We start from the raw sequence: 18,546 nt of genomic DNA on the forward strand, positions 1-18,546 counted from the left end.
CGGAATGGAGGAATGTTCTTTCAGGTTTAAGTGATCTATGCTTCTCTTTTTGTCACCAGGCAAATATTGTTCGTGTCTTCAGGTAGTTTGATGTTTGAGCCTTAATCTTTTCTGCAATAACAGCTTACCTCATTATGTGGGATTTTTGACAGTCTAATTTTAAAAAAGCCTATTCCAACGTCTGTCAGTTGTTCAGTGGCCCATTTGCTGCCAAGTCTGGTAAGTTATTTCTCAGAGGAGGGCCTTCCCACCACCAGAAGTCTCTACCACCTTAGGCTTTCATGCTCATGTCATGTAGGAAGTGGATTTGCAGTTTTGGTAAAACATATGCACATCCACAGCTATGCTATTTAGCATAGCACAACGTACCAGAGCATAGAATTAAAAAGTTCAGTTGGAAGGGACCTATAACCATCGTCTAGTCCAACTTGTCAACAGGTGTATCTTGCTCCCTACTGCATGGTTTATCCTGAAAAATAATCTGAAACAGTGAGACAATGGCAATTTCTAAGTCCTTGTACACTGCTTATGGGTACGTAATGTTCAAATAGTGCTAGTTCATCGGTAGCAAATTCATTTATTCTCTTTGTAATAGTAATAAATTCCCTTACATGGCACTTGCGTTCCTGTGTGCCACTGCCTTATCTGTGCATCAGGGACTAATGTGAGCTTCACAAACTATATTTCTTGTTTTCGCCTCCCAGTAATGTCATAGTCTTGCAATAGTATGTTGTCTGTGCTTTTTCAGCATAGAGGTACTGGAAAAAAAAGTACTGGCAAACCAGTTTGCACTGGCCCAAGTATGTACATGACTTCACACTCAGGCCATTGTCCACTGTCCTGCTTTCTTCATCACAGCCAGAAGTCTTTCCTTTGGTTGCTCTGTTTGTATCCTTCACCTCCTACTTACAAATCTGTTCACAGAAATGCTGATATATTTTTCATTGTAGTTTCATGCTTTCTATGTGCTAGAGGGCAAATTATCTCCACGTCTGTTCCACTTATAATCACATTTAGACATGAACTTACTCATTAGCAACGTATATGACTGCTGCTCTTGCACAGCTATTGCAGACCCTCTGAGAATTCACATTTCGGCTCTTACATTTTTTCACCCTGTTTATTAATCTAGAATGAACTTTTTAATCTTTAATATTTTATGACTTGCAGTTAGTCTTTTTGCACAGTTAGGAAGGTGATCTCTTATTTCTTTGGGTTTCTGATTACAATTTTGGTAAAAAGATACCTTTTTACAGGCTGAAAATGCTTTCAAAGAGCTCACACCATTTTAGATCTCTCTGGTCTGCTGGTGGCAAATCAAAGCGCAGCTTTTACCTGGCTGACAGGGGGGTTACTGCTATTCTCCTTTTTTATCCAGCTTCATTGCAATTTTCCCATTAAAGATATGCAGGTGCAAAAGACAACCATTCCCCCAGCCTCTTTTTCACTCACCCAGCTTGCATTTGGGATCTGATCTGCCAGGCTGACTCATGTTCTTTTTCACTCAGTTTATTTGCTTTGCAGCTTTCCTGATTTACACTGTCATGTCCAGCCAACTCACTTCTGGTCCCTTGCACAGCACTCAAGAACAAGAGGAGTGCACTCCTGTGGTGCATCACCTAGGTTCTCTGTGTCATCTTTTTCCATTTCTTTACTTTTCCACTCATCTGTCACCAAGCACATCCTCAACATTTTATATTCCTGGGCATGACTCTGTAACTAGGGATACTATCTGCTATAATATTAATCTGTGGCAGGCAGTTTCTAGCGCAAGAACTACACCACAGAGATAAAAGTGGTTATTCTTTAACCTTCACTAATGCAGAAAATCAAAGGGAGAAACAACCAGCCACCAAAGAGGCTACTGGTGGATCACAAAAGGGGCCAGAAATTCAGGAACAGCTGGAAGGCAACAGAGGAGGAGAGCCTAATGGAGATGCAAGGAAACCTTGGCATGAAGACTATGCTTCAGAGGGGGATGCTGGAGAAAATGCAACCGTGCCAGACCACAATCGGAGAGAAAACTGGGGAGGGAAAAGAGGATGGTGGCAGAGTATATCCTCATGATGCTGTGAGAGATGCCAGCTGCAGCACAAGGGGAAGCAGCAACAGATGGATGTGTTCAAACGGACATGATGGGCAGCAAATGGCAAAGCCACCTAAGCTCCCCTCTGCCAGCTCCTGTAGGCAGTGACCTCCCGCTGGGGGTTTGCCTTTGATGCAAGTGCACATCTTCGCAAGTAGGAATGGGCTCTTGTGCTTCCACACCAGCAGCACACGGGGATGCTGTGTCAAGGACCTGATGACAGTGCACACACACGTGGATAAGATTTTTACAAATGTACAGAGCATATTATTGCTCTGCATTTATCTTGCCATCCATCCTTTCCTCCACAAGTAACCTTTCCCCTTCCTCATCCTTGCCCCAGCTGTAGTAAGTTCTGCCTCTTGAAGCAGGTCTGTAAAAAAGCTAATTTTTACCAAAATTATCTGCCCCACACTGAAAGCCAAATTATTCTGCCAACCCTTGTATATAACACACAGAAAAATTAAAGGCATTAAAGGCGTAAGTGCTGTAGACACCAGCCACCTTCTTGGAGGTCAAAATGTCATTTCATGGACTATAAAGGTAACCACAGGAGCTAAATTAAGCTTCTGAATAGGACATGCAAGTCATTAGAAACCGCTCTTTCCCCCTCTACTTCCCTCCTTTCTCAGACTCAAGGGAGCCTGCTTCTTGTTTCTTCAGACAAGCCACCCACTCACAGGATATTCAACCAGAGAATTTCCATTGCGCGCTCTTGGCAGCCTGGTGTTCGCCGCAGTGGCTGACCTGACCCACCGGCTCGCCTCCTCTTGGCCTCCACAACACAAACCAGGCTTCAGTTCCTGGGTTATTTCTGCAACAGCAGAGAAGTGCGCTGAGTCCTTCCTTTCTGGAGCTGCTTTGTCCAAACCTTACGCCACGTGAGCTGATCAAACGCTCCAGCCACTCCAGGTGCCCAGGCAGAGCATTCACCTGGCAGTGCATGCCGTGTGCTTGTCGGCTGTGGATGGGATGCTTATGCAAAGGGTTCGTATTTTAAACCACTGATTTTCTGGACTGCAGGCAGCATCTTTTTATCGTGAGGCAGACACCACATGATTTTCTGCATTCATGACTGGAAAGTCTGCATTATCATACAGCCAATGTTCACTGGCAGTTTTCAAGCAGAACCACAAGCACTGGATGCTCGGACATGGACTTAAGTGCATAGCTCAGATGACAGAGAATTAAGTCTAATAATATCCACATGAGGAAGAGACAACTTCTCTAAAACTTGCAGCTACTCAGGAGTTCTCCCGGCCCCCGCACAGGCTGACACACAGACAAGATGTGCTCCAGGATTCAAGAATAATATACGATCATCTGGAAACAATTCCAGACTGCTGCAGATGTGTGGTTTATCACCATCAATCATAGTGGCAGCAAGCATGTAATACATACCCCTCTGCAAAAACCCACTCAAAGCCTCCAACTACAGTATAAAATGCATGTCTTGAGGTAAAGACTTAGAGAAAAATCAAGGAGTGAGCTAAAACCCTACACAAATTCCTTGGAGCACAAATGGCACTGCACCGGTGAGAGCTCCCAGAGTCATTGCATTAGACATCAAAAAGGAAAGCAGAGGATGGAGATAAGAGGAAACTGCCAAGCTGGGAGTAGATCGAGGTGGAAGAGTGCACCTTGTTAAATGTAACTGTGCTGTTCATGTTCACATTCAGACTTCTAGTAGGATGAATAGTCATGTTCATGTTTGGTTTGGGATCAGACTTTATCTCCCATGCCTCCTCTTTTTGGTTACTCATCTCGTTTAGGTAAACAGACTTCTTGATTCACTAAAAGTCATTATTTCCAAGCCAGTCCCTAAACTGCCTTCAGCACCTCGGAAATATATTACGCTTTTGCAAAGTTCTACCTCTAGTTTTCACCATCTTGCATTTATTTGAGCTTTCTGAAACCATATAGTCTTCTTAACCTTTACAGCGTAAAACTCACAGAACTGCTCTTGCAAACAGACTCTGGAGATCCCGGAACCAGCTGCAAGTTCTGGTTCTGGTGGCTGGAGTCTGAAGATGAGGTATTCTGAGAAAGGAATCACGATTGTATGGGATCAGCAAATCTGGTCCATACACCTAGGAAAAGCTTAACTCTTTCCTTTGACATGGCTTCTCACTGTTAAAGTAACAAGCAAATCAGACAAAATGAACAAGAAACGAAAAAGTGGGACTGGCCTTCAGCTGCATTACTGCTCCACCTGCTTAGAGACCAGCCAAGCTGTCAGTGCTCCAGATGTACAACATAGCTGGATATTAAAATTTAGCATCAATTCATTTCTGTTTCACTAAACAGGAGAATGGTTATTGCCTGATCCTGCTTATAGTGAAAAAACAGAAACATCAGTAGAGGAGGACTGGGCTATCAGAATTTAATTTCACTGGAATGGCTGGACTTGAACAGCACTCAGGTTAGACAGAGAAATTGTGACGGGTAGGGAGAAATAGATTTCTTCCCCTGTTACGCAGCAAATACAGATGAGGTGTTTACTGCAGAGCACAGACTCTTGTGGACCAGGGCATTTTAGTGCAGAAATAATTTTAAACTGAAACCATGGCTTCCCTTTTAACTGGATTTTTGACCCATTTAATGGAGATCTCATGTGTTCTTCAGCTCAGAAATGCACTGTGCTGGCAGAAGGGGCAGAGGCATGGCTCTGAGCCCCAGGTTGTGCTGAGTCAATCCAGCTTTAAAAACGCATCTCATTGTTCAGACTGGGTATCAACAAGAGCCAAATGTAGTAGTACTTGCAGAATCATAGAATGGTTTGGGTTGGAAGGGACCTTTCAAAGATCAGCTAGTCCAACCCTCCCTGCCATGGACAGGGACATCTTTCACTAGACCAGGTTGCTCAAAACCCCATCCAACCTGACCTTGAATGCTTCAAATAATGGGGCAGCCACAACTTCTCGGGGCAACCTGTTCCGGTGTGTCACCACTTTCATCACTAAAAAATTCTTCCTTATATCCAATCTACTTGATGACTATGTGCTTTTGGTGGTAGACACTAGTCACATGTACAAGGCTGAGCCTGTGGGAGTACAGTAACACCTCCGGTCTATGCAGACCCATCGGGCTGAGCGGCTGCATTGTCTCCTTGTGCGCTGCCTGCCCATTTCTGCCCTGTGCCGCTGCACACCGTGTTTAGAGTGGCCCCTGCTAAAGCTGAAGCTATTGTGCTTCAGGTGATCAGAGCACACAGTAAAACCAGCCATAATTACCAGCAGGAGGGCAGCCAGACAATGTGCCAAATAAAGGGGGAAATACATAATAGAAAATTTATTTTAGAAAGGCTCTTGAAAAGAAGAGTATTTTCTTTCCTTTGTATATACTGAATAGAAGAGGTTTTAAACAAAGCACAGATTTTGCGTGTCTGCTGAAAGAAGTCACCAAAGAACTGCCTGAAAACAGCAGTGAAACAAGACTGTAGCTTTTAAGACAACATGAACTGACGCAACTGTCTGCTCTGATTGTCTGTTCTCACGCCAAAAGCGCTTGTGTCTCACTTGTAGAGGTGCACGCGAATGCGACACCCCTGTACTGACTTTAATCCTACTGCAGTCCACAGCTGGCTTCATTTTCTCATGGAAGAAAGAGAAATGAAACTAGAAACCAATTTCACCAGTTCTAAGGCATGAACTGTATTACTTGCCATTGTTTTGCAAGGTGCAAATAGGGTCCAAATGGAAAGATTTTTGCAGCAAATAAAAATGTTCTTTATCAGCAGTTAGATTAGGTATCTGATGTTTCAGTAACCTGCAGGCAGAGACTGGCCCAGAGAAAGTCTTGGGCTTGCAGGAAAAGCATCCTCCTAGATGAGCCCTGTGGACAGTGGCTTCTCCCCATGCCTCACTGATGGGTCATCAAGAATCTGGCCCTTGAGCAGCCAAAATCAGCGGCTGCTTATCGTGCCTCCCAGATGGGCTGAGCAGGAAATCTCACCAGAACAAGTTCACAGACAGGCTCCGAAGCCTACACGGGGGCTTCAGATCACATTTCAACACATTCTATAACTTCTTCATGTGGTTTTCACGCAAACCGTGGCAGAATCTTTACACACAGGAGAAGTACAGGAGAACTGGTGTAAAACATACCCAACACAACAGACTCATGTCAAAACCTCATCTCATGTAGGGTTTAGTGCCATAGCCTCTGTCCTGGAGACCATGAACACATCAACAGGGGAGATTATGTTGCTGTTTTCTGGTAAAGATGACCGAGATCAACAGAGAAAGACTTAATTATAACCTACACTTCCACAAAGGAACAGAGACATTTTCAAGCAAAAAGTGTGTTTGGTTTTGTGTCTTTGTTTTTTTGTTGTTGTTGTTGTGTTTGTTTTTTTTTTTTTTAAGAGCGATCACCAGGAAGAGAAGGTATTTTTTGGAAATTATGGAAAAAACACTTCTAGCCTGTTTTGCAAAACCAGGAATATCCTCTTCTCAGTTGAATGTCATTCCTGAATTTTTCCACTGCTTACTGCCAACTCCTTTCTTTTCCTTCTCACAAGATACCAAGCATTAATGAGACAGAAGTTTAAATAAGAGAGAAGATAAAAGCCCTTTATGTTTCACAGATTTACAGTTTATAGGTGTAATTTTAAATATCAATATGAGGACAGGGATTATTTAAATGTCTTAACTATCACAGGCTCTTACAAATTTTGAAGACTTCATAGATACAGATAAAGCTACTTGCTGCTAAAACCACATGCTAGACCAGCTATAACCTACAGAAACATTTAGGGTAAAGCAATTCAGACAGAAACGAAATTCTCCTTCATAGTGACACTGAAAACAAAGCACATGAGTAATATGAACACACATTACGCTGTCTGTGGCTCTGCATGCCATATTTTTGAATGAAATAAATTATTAAAAAATCAATGTACCTTCATTACTTATTCTTCAGCTGCTCTGCATCCATTCTTGTAATTAAGAACATTGGCTAGACTGAACACTGTGATTAAAATAGTGCACCAACTGTGCATCTAAAGAATACCTAATTTTTGCAGTGCCGCTATTTATTTATTCAATAGTGACACTTAAGAGATAATACATCACTACTGAATAAGCTTATTACGGTTTCTTTTCTACCACATCTTTTTAACTAGAAGTGCAAACAACATCATACTCTTTTGAGACTCTAGATCTATTGATCAGAATAGATTTTTGATACAACCTTTGTATAAAGAAATGCTCAAGTGTTTTCTAACATACTTGAATGACAGTGCTACTGAAGAAACAAAGTTTGTAAGGCAAACACAAGCAACTCTGTGCTTAACAGGTGAACTTCTAGCTTAAGTCACGGACAAGGTATAAAACAGGTCTCTGAAAAAAATGCACTTACCTGGTATGTAAACAGCACTTCACTGGGTGATTTACCCAATTTTCCATTGATGTTAACTTCAATTTGACCTTGTTTGGGTTCATTCATTGGTCCAACCTGACATACAATCCTAGCAAGACAGAATGTAAGTTTATCTGTGAGAAGTAACAGCTGCAATAGCAATGTAATGTATGTGAGCTACCACACACACTGCCAGCAAAAGCACTAACTTCATGTCATCCTACATGAGATACTTGAACGCTGCCTCAGATTCCCAGCAAAAACACCCAAGAACAGTTGAATCTTCTATCTAAAGGCAGACAAAGCTGAAACCTGGGCACTGTACACAGCAGCTACTTTAGCAGTCTGTTCATAGAGGTGCCTTCTTTAGAAGACTCAAATTCAGCCAGGAAGTCAGAGATGAACATCTCCAAGCCTACACAAGGTTTTCACTGGACCGTGTGATGTTAAAAAAACAAAGAACTCCCCCCTTGGTGTAAGGATGAGACCGTCACCCATCTTATCACTTTGTGTGTTTTAGCTGCTGATACTTTTGTTGTGCATCCTGCTGTCTTTCAATTTTAAACTACTATATTTTCACACCTACAGTCAAAATCCCTTTAGAATTACTGTTCTCTGAAAATAAATCCTCAGATAACACATGCGAAATCAGAGGTCAAGTAACACTGGCCGAGAAAACACTGCCTTAACTAATGCTGCCGCTGAGTGGTAGCTAGGATGTTTAAATTTTTATTTCAAACAGGTGATCCATAGAATATAAGCATGACAATGCAATAAGGATTCGACACACTTGAAAACTGGGACAAATGCTTAATGGAGAGCTGATAATACAGTCAGATAAGAAGGTATATAATGTTTGCAGCCTGCGCAGGCAGACAGTTTCATATAGGACACACCCTGAGGATCGCTGCTCATTTCTTTCGCTCTTTCTCTCCGGGATTATTGCTATTCTTCCTTAAGCAGTGCACCACTGCTTCAAAAAAAAAAAAAAAAAAAAAAAAAAGACTCAAATAGGAAAAAACCCCACAACACGACCCCCCCAAATTACTGGGTATAATGTACTTAAATTATGACTTATAATAAAAGGATTGTCAAGCCCCTCTGCAGATGACTCCAGACTTTTCTGCCTGGCTCCTGGCAAATGGGCAAAATTCTCTAAATTCTTGCATGTCCTGGCATGTGTATGGCTGCCTGAGTCTGTTCCTCATCATCTCTCTACTGTATTCTGGGAAGTTGTATCTTCTTGTCAGGCAGAAACAGGAAATGGTGCCTTTGGAGGAATTTCTACCATATGTCAAGCCAGAGAAAGCAGTGGGGGGCCGGGGCCGGGGGGTGTGTGTGGCGGGAATGCCGTAAGGTGGTCAGCAGGGATTTTAATTGAGAAAAGTTCCCTCCCCTCCCCAGCGTTGGCATTGCCTCCCTTCCCCCACCTTACAAATGGAAAACTACAGAGAATGAGAAGAGACTTCTCCAAGGCCAACAATTAAATCACCGCAGAGCCAGAAAGCTGCCTTAAGTGCTTTAAATCTTGCTGCTCTCCTGCCCATGGGAGCAACTGTCTCCTAAAAATGACTGGCTTTTTACTGCAGAAGGATGGGGAAGCAAGACTAGGCACTTTTTTTTTTTTTTAACTATTCAATTAAATAAAAGAAGGTAATAATAAAACAAAAGAATGGAGGCAGATAAAGACAGAAACTTATAGATACCTATTTGGAGATTTTGAATAACTTTTTTTTCAAGGCTTCTCTAATGGAGAACATCCTTCAAAACTGATAAATGACATTATGCAAGTGGCATTTGTTCTCACCCATTACCACACTGGCAAATCTTAGAAAACCAGTAATGTTGCTATGATACAAGGAACCAGTCATCTCAGTTCTGGCTCCTTTCCATGTATTTAAAAATATCAAAAAGCTTTAGAAAAAGCCAAGAGGCTGGGGAAATTCTTGTAAGGCTATTGCTGCAATCCAGTGCAGCTTTTGCAAACATGGAAAATAGGGAGTGGGAAAAGATGATTGTAAAAGAGTTGGGAATTTTGTAGATGGTGATGAACATGTAAATGCATGAGCGATGGCAATGGATTTGGGAAGCAGTAAGAGATATACAGCTATATATACATTCTTAAGTCCCAGGGGCCTGGGAAGCTTCTAAATGCCTGATCCACAAACTGACTAAACATTTTTCAAAAGCTAAAAGAATCACTTGGGTATCTTCAAAATCCCTTTCAAAACATGACATGGAAATAGCAAAAAGTTACTGTATTACACTTTAAATTAACTGAGAGGAAAGAAAGCCGAGGTTTCAACTGCAGCTTTAAATATCAAAAGTGAATTAAAGAAAAATCACACTGCTTAAAATATGTCATTACTATTAATATTACTACTGAACATTCATGCTATGCTTTTTATCAGCTGATATCAAAAGGGTATTTCCCTCTTGAAATTAGATGCTTGACATAATCTGTAGTAAGCACCTAGATACCTAGAAGAATTTAGGCACTTTAATTTTTGGCACTGCTTAAGAGTGTGACAAGTAATCTACAAAACATCTACTGACCTGCTTAGGCAATTCAACACCTATGGACTTGTTGGCTCTGTCATGAAACTTAGTCATCTAAAGCTACACCAAAACTCTGCGCACCCTCCCTGCCTCCAGGAAGGAAACTGTGGCTGGACTAAACCAAAAAGATTTAAGCTTCCTCTTGCTTTGCCTACTTTCCCATAAATCTTGTATGCTTGGCTGCACTGTGGTTCAGACTGAGCAAAGATTTTAATGGACACCTACAATGCCTTTAATTTAAAAACAAAAAATAGTCTTGAGATATCTGCACTAAAAGTTTATGGAAGCTTTTCAAACAAATAAGGAAAAAAATTCAAACAATCAGAAGCAGGGTGATTGTATGCTATTGTATATTTGTTGCTGTGTTAGAATCTTAAATAAAGACTCAGACATGTTACTATGAAATATTGCAGGTATATCGCACTAGTTCTTTCTTCTATTGATAATATTTTATAACCTGAGGAATATCATCTTCTTCTGGAAATGCACAGAAGATCCTTTTTCCTTCTAAAATCTTGTGAAAAATATCCAGCACTTACCTTGTGGAAACAGAGTAGAATTCCTCTTTGAAAAGACATTCCTGGTCTGCCACTATTATATTTTTTACATCTTCTGATTTTATTCCCAAATTAGATCCCATTATGGTCAAAAGAATTCCACCACTTAGTGGTCCAGTTTTTGGCTCAATCTGCGTTTGCATGAAGGAAAGCGAAGAAAAGCAATATTAAATACTGCAGTGACCACGTTGTTCTTTGATATTATTTAAAGCAACTTGACTTCCTCGTACTTGAAATGCAAAAGATGTTCCTTGTAGGACCCCCACAAAAACACACTATGTAACTTTTTAATGTTAATTAATCATTTGCTAGCTCAGAACCAGAATTCATCAGCTGCAGATTCCGTGTCTCCTGTGGCAGACTGTTATGTACAAAACTCCTGCCTGGTGTTTACTCTGTTTGAAGTTTGCTTCCTCCACTAAAGCACTGTGACTTGGAAAAGCAAATGGATTGGGCTCCTCTCACAATCATTCCACAGAGCTTTTCCAGCATTTTTACCAAGATTTTCTCCCTTCGGGTTCACACCAGAACAGCGCACCTTCCTAACACACAGTGCTGCCCCACAGAGGGTCTTCAACAGTTCCTCTAGTCCCTGATCTTACTGCATCAAATGGGAGGATGCTGCAGTACACGGGCTGATGCTAACTAAATAGTTTGCAATTAAAATGAGGACTGAGAAAATCCTGTAGTTGGAGTGGGCTTCTTTGGTGGAAATATGGCCTGAACAGGCACTTGAATTCTGAATATTTACTGGGAGACTAACCTGCTTTCCTATGTAATATTTGGAGCATCTCCAGCAAGACCTTTTCAGGTCTTCACCTTTAGAGGGCTGCATGTTTACCATCAAGAAGAGGGAGGTTGCATACACCCAAATGCAGTGATCGGAAGCCAAACAAATACAGCTTCTGAAAGTGTGGACTTTAACGTCTGCTCGATCAAAATCAGAGTTTCTTAGATCTAAGCAAGTCTGAGTACAGAGACATGACTGCTGCTGCCCAGCCCAGCTCCAGAATCACTTGCTCCATTTTCCCACTGATTCAACTTCCTAAAACTTCTGGCTGCTGGCCATTCCTTTGGACTCAACCCATAGATAAACTAGCTGAAAAATGATTCAACTGTTTGTGTAGATGTTTCAAAATTTTTAGTTCAAATCTGAAGCCAACAAAAGGCTTGAAAAAACTAATATTTCAGTATTTAGTATTTAATTCACAATGATGTACAAACGGTATCCCAGGCAAAACCACTTTTCATAGAATGGTTTGTGTTGGCAGGGACCTTAAAGACCATCTAGTTCCACCCCCTTGCCATGGGCAGGGACACCTTCCACTAGACCAGGTTGCTCAAACCCCATCCAGCCTGGCCTTGAACATTTCCAGGAATGGGGCATCCACAGCTTCTCTGGGCAGCCTGTTCCAGTGCCTCACCACCCTCATGGGGAAGAATTTCTTCCTTATATCTAAACTAAATCTACCCTCTTTCAGTTTAAAGCCATTACCCCTTGTCCTGTGACTACCTGCCCTTGTAAAAAAGTCCCTCTCCAGCTTTCTTGTAGATCCCCTTTAGGTACTAGATGGCTGCTATGAGGCTGCTTTTATTTTTCTTAATTTTCCTTTTCCTTCCCACTCAAATCATCTTTATCTGGGCACAGCTATCATACAGGCATTCTTCTCTACCCTTTCTGTCAACATTTCAGGGTATTTTCCTTCCTTGGCAGACTTCAACTATTTAACTGCCATTTTCTTCTTAGATACACCATCATGGCCAAACTCATCCTGCTCCCTTATTAAATACTAGTCTATTTTGAAGCCTTTTAATGAGCTTGCTAAGTGCTTGTACTTCCAGGAGCAGTGAACCTCTCTTACAGATTTGTTTCAGGTAGAAAGGGAGAGAAAAAAATCCATGCTAATTCCCTAGAATCAAGTGCCACATTTAGGCATACATTGCTAGCCTGGCTTCTGGCACAGTGAGGACAAGGCTTGAAAAAGAAGGAGTCTCAAAGACTCCATTCAGTCTCTTATTTTGAGTCTTTACAAATCTCTCACACACATCACTACTGGCATTATTTCCTTGCAGCTATTTCAGAGGCTTACTTAACACCCTAGGAAAAAAACTGCCTTTCAGTATGAGCTTGCTTGGATGCTTTCTCCTGAAAAATAATACACTGGTAGGGAGAGAAAAAAGCAATCTTACGCGAGTGATTTCGGGATGAGGACATGTGTCGGTGGGAGGAGCGTGACAGAGTTTTTCATAAACGCACTTGCTGGGCTTGCCGTCTTCTTCACACCAGACACACTTATAGTCGTCACGGGCCGCGAGGCATAAGCTGCAGTCGCTTCGTCCATAAGAGCAGTTGTACAGAGTCACTGAAATATGAACGGTAAATGCACTTAGACATTTTCCTCCATTTTAAGGATATTCAGTATGTCATAGGAAGGAAAGCTAATGATAAATACAAAGCCTGCCTGTTGCTCAGTTGAGTTGTGTGAAGAATACACGTTCTGTATTCAACCCCTGAATGATTCTGAGAAAAAACTGTATTTTTCCCTATATGGAAAAACCTGAAATCTATCTATGTGCAGAGTATGAAGAAAATTCCAAGTAGAACCCAAACGCATTTTTGTCACATGAGCATTGTCAAAATGTTTAAGTACAAAGTCCTTTCTTTGACTGTCCTCAGTGAACCTGCCTATGCAACTGTTTAAGGACTTGGTCAAACAAACAGGTCCTCCTGGCACACCAGGAGTCAGATGTAGAAGGCTATATAAACTCTGGGTGGGGACAGACATCAGCTAGCATGGGACTTCTGCCAGTCGCATATTTAAAGGAAGAGAGCTGCCTTTGTTGGCTGTTTCCAGGACATTTGGGCCTCTCCAAAATCATCGCTAAGGCCTGAACTGAATAGAAAGTTAACACTTAATGAAGTGTTACCCTTTGTTCAAGTTAATACTTCGTTCACTTCTCCATTCTTCTCCATTTTCTTGCTTTTGTTTTCCCTTTTGTCTTGAATTGCCATTCTGATGTATGCCTTACTCCTTCTGTAGTGGGGTTTAATTCTAGTTTTTCTGAGCCAAGAAATCAAGTCTGACAGTCATGCCTCTCTTACTGATGAACCATGCACCAGCTGTCCCAGACACTAAGCTTGTTTTGGCCCCCATCGATCTCCAGTATGATGCACAGTCACTGAACAAAATTAATTTTCCCAAATAGATGCAAAGCCTTGAGACATAGCTGGGTGGGTCAGCACCATACGGAAAGCCTGGGCCTGCAATGAGACATTTGGAGATGCACTTGAGAGCCAGCCCAGAAGAAAACAGACTGAAAAGATGCCACACGTTTCTCTAGGGGAAACGTGGAAGCTGCACGGATCACTCAGCGTGTGAGTGCTGTGCTTCCCTGGAAGGCAAGCTGATTATTTTAGAGAGGGAAACTTCTCGCTCCCTCATCTTCTGCTCCTTCCTTTCCTCCCTGCTTTGCTCTATGTTTGGGCTGCTCTTTTTTTCTGGCCATACAACCTCATTCTCTGCCACCAAGGCTCTGGCAGTTGTTGAGTCTTCTTGTAAATCCACCTCACTTACCAGAACAGCAGAAAGCTACCCAGGTTTGCTCCTGTGCTCTTTCAGGAGTTCAGTGTGCTCACAGAAGGGAATGGGGAGAGCAAGACAGAGACTCAACATCTCCCCTTTCCAGTAGTGATGAGCTGTTTTATGTGCTCATTAGGTCTCAAGAAATGGTACCCTCCATGACACCGGGTTTTTTTTTCAAAGGAGTTTCAACTTTAAAGATACAGGGAGCAAACTGAAGTAAACAGAGGTGATCAGATGTGGGCAAGAGAGACTAGGACAAATCCCTTTGAGATTGTATATGGTAAAGACCATAAAAAAAATGTCTGTTTAAGGAAAGCTTTTATTCTCAGAAGAGCAGGACTCTAGGAGGAACACCAGCAAAACCATCCTCCAGTCACTAACATTTCAATACACTTGATATTTTCCTAGATAATAGCAACAGCAGTAGCTTTTAAAATCTAATTCCAAGAGGCTGCCATGTCAGATTTCTACGGAAATGAAAAAGTAAAAGAAGAATGCTGTTTTTTCATTATTTTTCAGCAGTGCCTTTATGCCCCTGCTAGACATGAACAACATTACAGATGCCCAAAACTTGGCTACAGTCTCTCTGCCACCTTCACAGAATCACAGAATCACAGAATGTTAGGGATTGGAAGGGACCTCAAAAGATCATCTAGTCCAATCCCCCTGCCAGAGCAGGAACACCTAGGTGAGGTTACACAGGAAGGCATCCAGGCGGGTTTTGAATGTCTCCAGAGAAGGAGAATCCACAACCCCCCTGGGCAGCCTGTTCCAGTGTTCTGTCACCCTCACTGAGAAGAAGTTTCTTCTCACATTTAAGTGGAACCTCTTGTGTTCCAGCTTGAACCCATTACCCCTTGTCTTACTGTTGGTTGTCACCGAGAAGAGCCTGGCTGCACTCTCGTGACACCCACCCTTTATATATTTATAAACATTGATGAGGTCACCCCTCAGTCTCCTCTTCTCCAAGCTAAAGAGACCCAGCTCCCTCAGCCTTTCCTCATAAGGGAGATGCTCCACTCCCTTCATCATCTTTGTGGCCCTGCGCTGGACTCTCTCCAGCAGTTCCCTGTGCTTCTTGAACTGAGGGGCCCAGAACTGGACACAATATTCCAGATGAGGTCTCACCAGGGCAGAGTAGAGGGGAAGGAGAACCTCTCTGGACCTACTAACCACCCCCCTTCTAATACACCCCAGGATGCCATTGGCCTTCTTGGCCACAAGGGCACAGTGCTGGCTCATGGTCATCCTGCTGTCCACCAGGACCCCCAGGTCCCTTTCCCCTACACTGCTCTCTAATAGGTCATTCCCCAACCTGTACTGGAACCTGGGGTTGTTCCTGCCCAGATGCAAGACTCTACATTTCCCCTTGTTATATTTCATTAAATTTTTCCCCACCCAACTCTCTAGCCTGTCCAGATCTCGCTGGATGGCAGCACAGCCTTCTGGCGTGTCAGCCACTCCTCCCAGCTTGGTGTCATCAGCAAACTTACTGATAGTACACTCAATTCCCTCATCCAAGTCATTGATGAATATATTGAACAGTATTGGTCCCAGAACTGACCCTTGAGGCACTCCACTAGATACAGGCCTCCAACCAGACTCCGCCCCATTGATAACAACTCTCTGGCTTCTCTCCTTCAGCCAGTTTGTGGTCCACCTCACTACCCGATCATCCAGTCCACACTTCCTCAGTTTTGCCGTGAGGATGCTGTGGGAGACGGTGTCAAATGCTTTGCTGAAGTCAAGGTAGACCACATCCACTGCTCTGCCATCGTCAATCCACCTTGTTACGTCTTCATAAAAGGCTATGAGGTTGGTCAAACATGACTTCCCCTTGGTGAAGCCATGTTGACTGTCCCTGATGACCCTCTTATCCTTGATATGTCTTAAGATGGCACCAAGGATAAGGTGTTCCATCACTTTCCCAGGGATGGAGGTGAGGCTGGCCGGTCTATAAAGGTCTGTTATCCTTCATGAGAGCATATAACCCATGAGGGCGGTTTTTCTCTAAATGCTGCATATTTAAAAACCTCAGCATTCAGTTTCACAGCTAGTCTTTAACCGAATAACACGTTTTTATTCTTTCCCTTACGCTGAAAAGTTAATGCAATGATGAAGCCTGGTTCTAACCCTTCTTACGTCTAATCAACATATCCACTTGATTTCAAGTAGCTTTACCAGTACAACCTCAGTTGAGACATCATTGGAAGTATACACAAAGCTGAGGGACTTTGGCATTTGTTACAATGAATCAATGAGAAAGATCATCCATTTGATTCAAACCCCATCTTGAAATCTCAAGGAGTCGATGAGCACAAAGCAGGAGTAGCATCATTTGCTCTATATACTGAGCACATCAATATGGAAGTCACTGAGCAAAAAACATAACCCAAGCAACATTTTCAACAGTTTGTGTGTTAACTATTCACTCTGTATGTTGGATGTGAACGTAGTGCTGGGGAAAAGCTCCAGACTGACAGCCCTGGCACGTTGCTGTTTGCTTTGATAAGCAGAAGAGACAACGCTGGCAGCTGCAAGGAAAAGTTTCCTTGTGTCTATGCTGTGAATTGCTTTTGCAGGAACCAGATTGCTTGCTTAATCCAGTGCTCTGACAGGTCGCTGCTGCACGGGGACTGGAGCAGGTAATACTGTTAAAAAATCTTCCTCTTGCCTTCCTAAACCCTGTGTTATCCACCCACACCACCATATGGCCACCCGGTAGGGCACAGGAATATGCTTACTGAATTACTTTGTCATCCTTCCTTGGCTGGACAGGCATTTTCACCCCATCCCTCAGCAAACAATGTCAGCGCTGCAATGTCTTGACGCCCCTCACATCCAGTTGCATAAATGCAATGCAGAAAGCTATGGCCTTAAAGCATTAAACAATACCCCTGTTCACTGATCAGCTCATTAAATGTACCAGCAGCAAGCCACTCATTAGATTCAGACTCTTATCCATCACCTTGAGATACCAGCTGTGAAATCATTGATAAAAAGGACAAAGGATAAAAGGGATATATTGGATTTCATACTGTTCAGAACCCCTGATGGCTTGAGATGTAAAAACGCTATCGTAACTTAGTATTCACTAAATGTTATACAAAGAAAGGGTTCTTTCATTGGTAGGTTCAAAGGTGCTTCTCAGCAGCAACCATATACCCAGAGCCAATTCTTTTCAAGATGCATAAAAAAAAATTACACTCTGGATTTTATATGGCAAGGAAATTTAAAAGCAGGAGAAAATTTGGATCATAAAAAATCCCTTTTATAATAAAGAGACATTTGTTGATAATTTTTCAATTCCCCTCTTGCAAGGCTTCTATATTTCAATTTGAATGATAACATTTCTTTAATAATTTAGCTACTTTTTTTTTTCCCCCTATGTTTTTGCCAGACTAGGAAAAAAGACGTTGGGAGTATTTGGTCAAAATTCTGGAGTCTTAAACACCACAGCCTTTGGAATGGAAATTAAGACAGTGTGAGATTGTAATATGACCTCTCTGTAACATTCATGCCAGGTCCTCTTTTAAGTACTTTCAACACTGCACACAGAGCCATAGGGAAAATCTTCTGAAAACATACTTCTATGATACCAATAAGAAAAGGAATAAATTTGAATATTGTACAGATGGAAAAATATGGTCTGAAGATTTAATCTGCAGGGGAAATTACTTGGGGGCAGAATTAGTTTTCCTGATGTTAACTCATCACACAGGTAACAAGTGTGTTGCCTCAGTTTTTGCAAGATTATGCCTTAAACTTCAGTCCAAAGGAGTGTCAGGTATGTCCCAGCTCCCAGATACTGCTCCACTGATTTTGATGGAGCTTCCTCACCTTAGGACTAGGCTCACAGACATAATTGCTTCATCACTGTATGTTGAAAGATACAAAGAAATGTATATTTATAAAGGAATTTATATCAGAGACCAAGTCTTTGTGCCACAAAACACTTAATATACTTTTTGTTGCCATAGAAATAAATGAATAACGAGCTGAAAGCACACTGAATGTTTCTGTGTATTGCTGATTGTCAGCAGATGTAAAGACTGCAGAACCTGTCTGAGCTGAGACACAGCTGAAAGTGGAGATTTCAGGTGAAGCCCATATGAGCAGCAGCGAGAAGGATCCCTGTTCTGCTGTTGGAGGGGGAAAGTTCATTGGGGAAGGGAAATGGCTGCTGAAAAAAAAAGTCAAACTACTTAAGTACGTTTGAACTGTGAAGTTTTGCTATTAGGATTGCCTTTCAGAGCAAAAGCAAACTTGAAAATAATGGCAGCATATTTAAAACAGCCTTTAATATATACAACACTGATGTTTAATTCATGAGTTCTGTATTAATGACTTTCGATCTGTCAGATTTAGTTGTTTCAGCCAAACCAGTAAAACCTACAAA

The 18,546-nt window shown here is 42.1% G+C and overlaps 1 protein-coding gene across 4 annotated transcripts in view; it reads right to left on the reverse strand.

The window, feature by feature from the left end:
• Positions 1 to 18,546, reverse strand: part of PLXNB2 (plexin B2) — a 257,387-nt gene that overhangs the window by 40,174 nt on the left and 198,667 nt on the right. For all 4 annotated transcript variants that reach the window (XM_065630873.1, XM_065630864.1, XM_065630856.1 and 1 more), the window contains 3 exons: positions 12,754 to 12,926; positions 10,546 to 10,694; positions 7,448 to 7,556 (listed from right to left, as the gene is read on the reverse strand). In XM_065630873.1, coding sequence (XP_065486945.1) covers positions 7,448 to 7,556; positions 10,546 to 10,694; positions 12,754 to 12,926 — 431 coding nt within the window. The remainder of the gene's footprint in view (positions 1 to 7,447; positions 7,557 to 10,545; positions 10,695 to 12,753; positions 12,927 to 18,546) is intronic.

This window comes from Caloenas nicobarica, chromosome 1 (assembly GCF_036013445.1).
Source record: "Caloenas nicobarica isolate bCalNic1 chromosome 1, bCalNic1.hap1, whole genome shotgun sequence".
NCBI classification, from domain to species: Eukaryota; Metazoa; Chordata; class Aves; order Columbiformes; family Columbidae; genus Caloenas; species Caloenas nicobarica.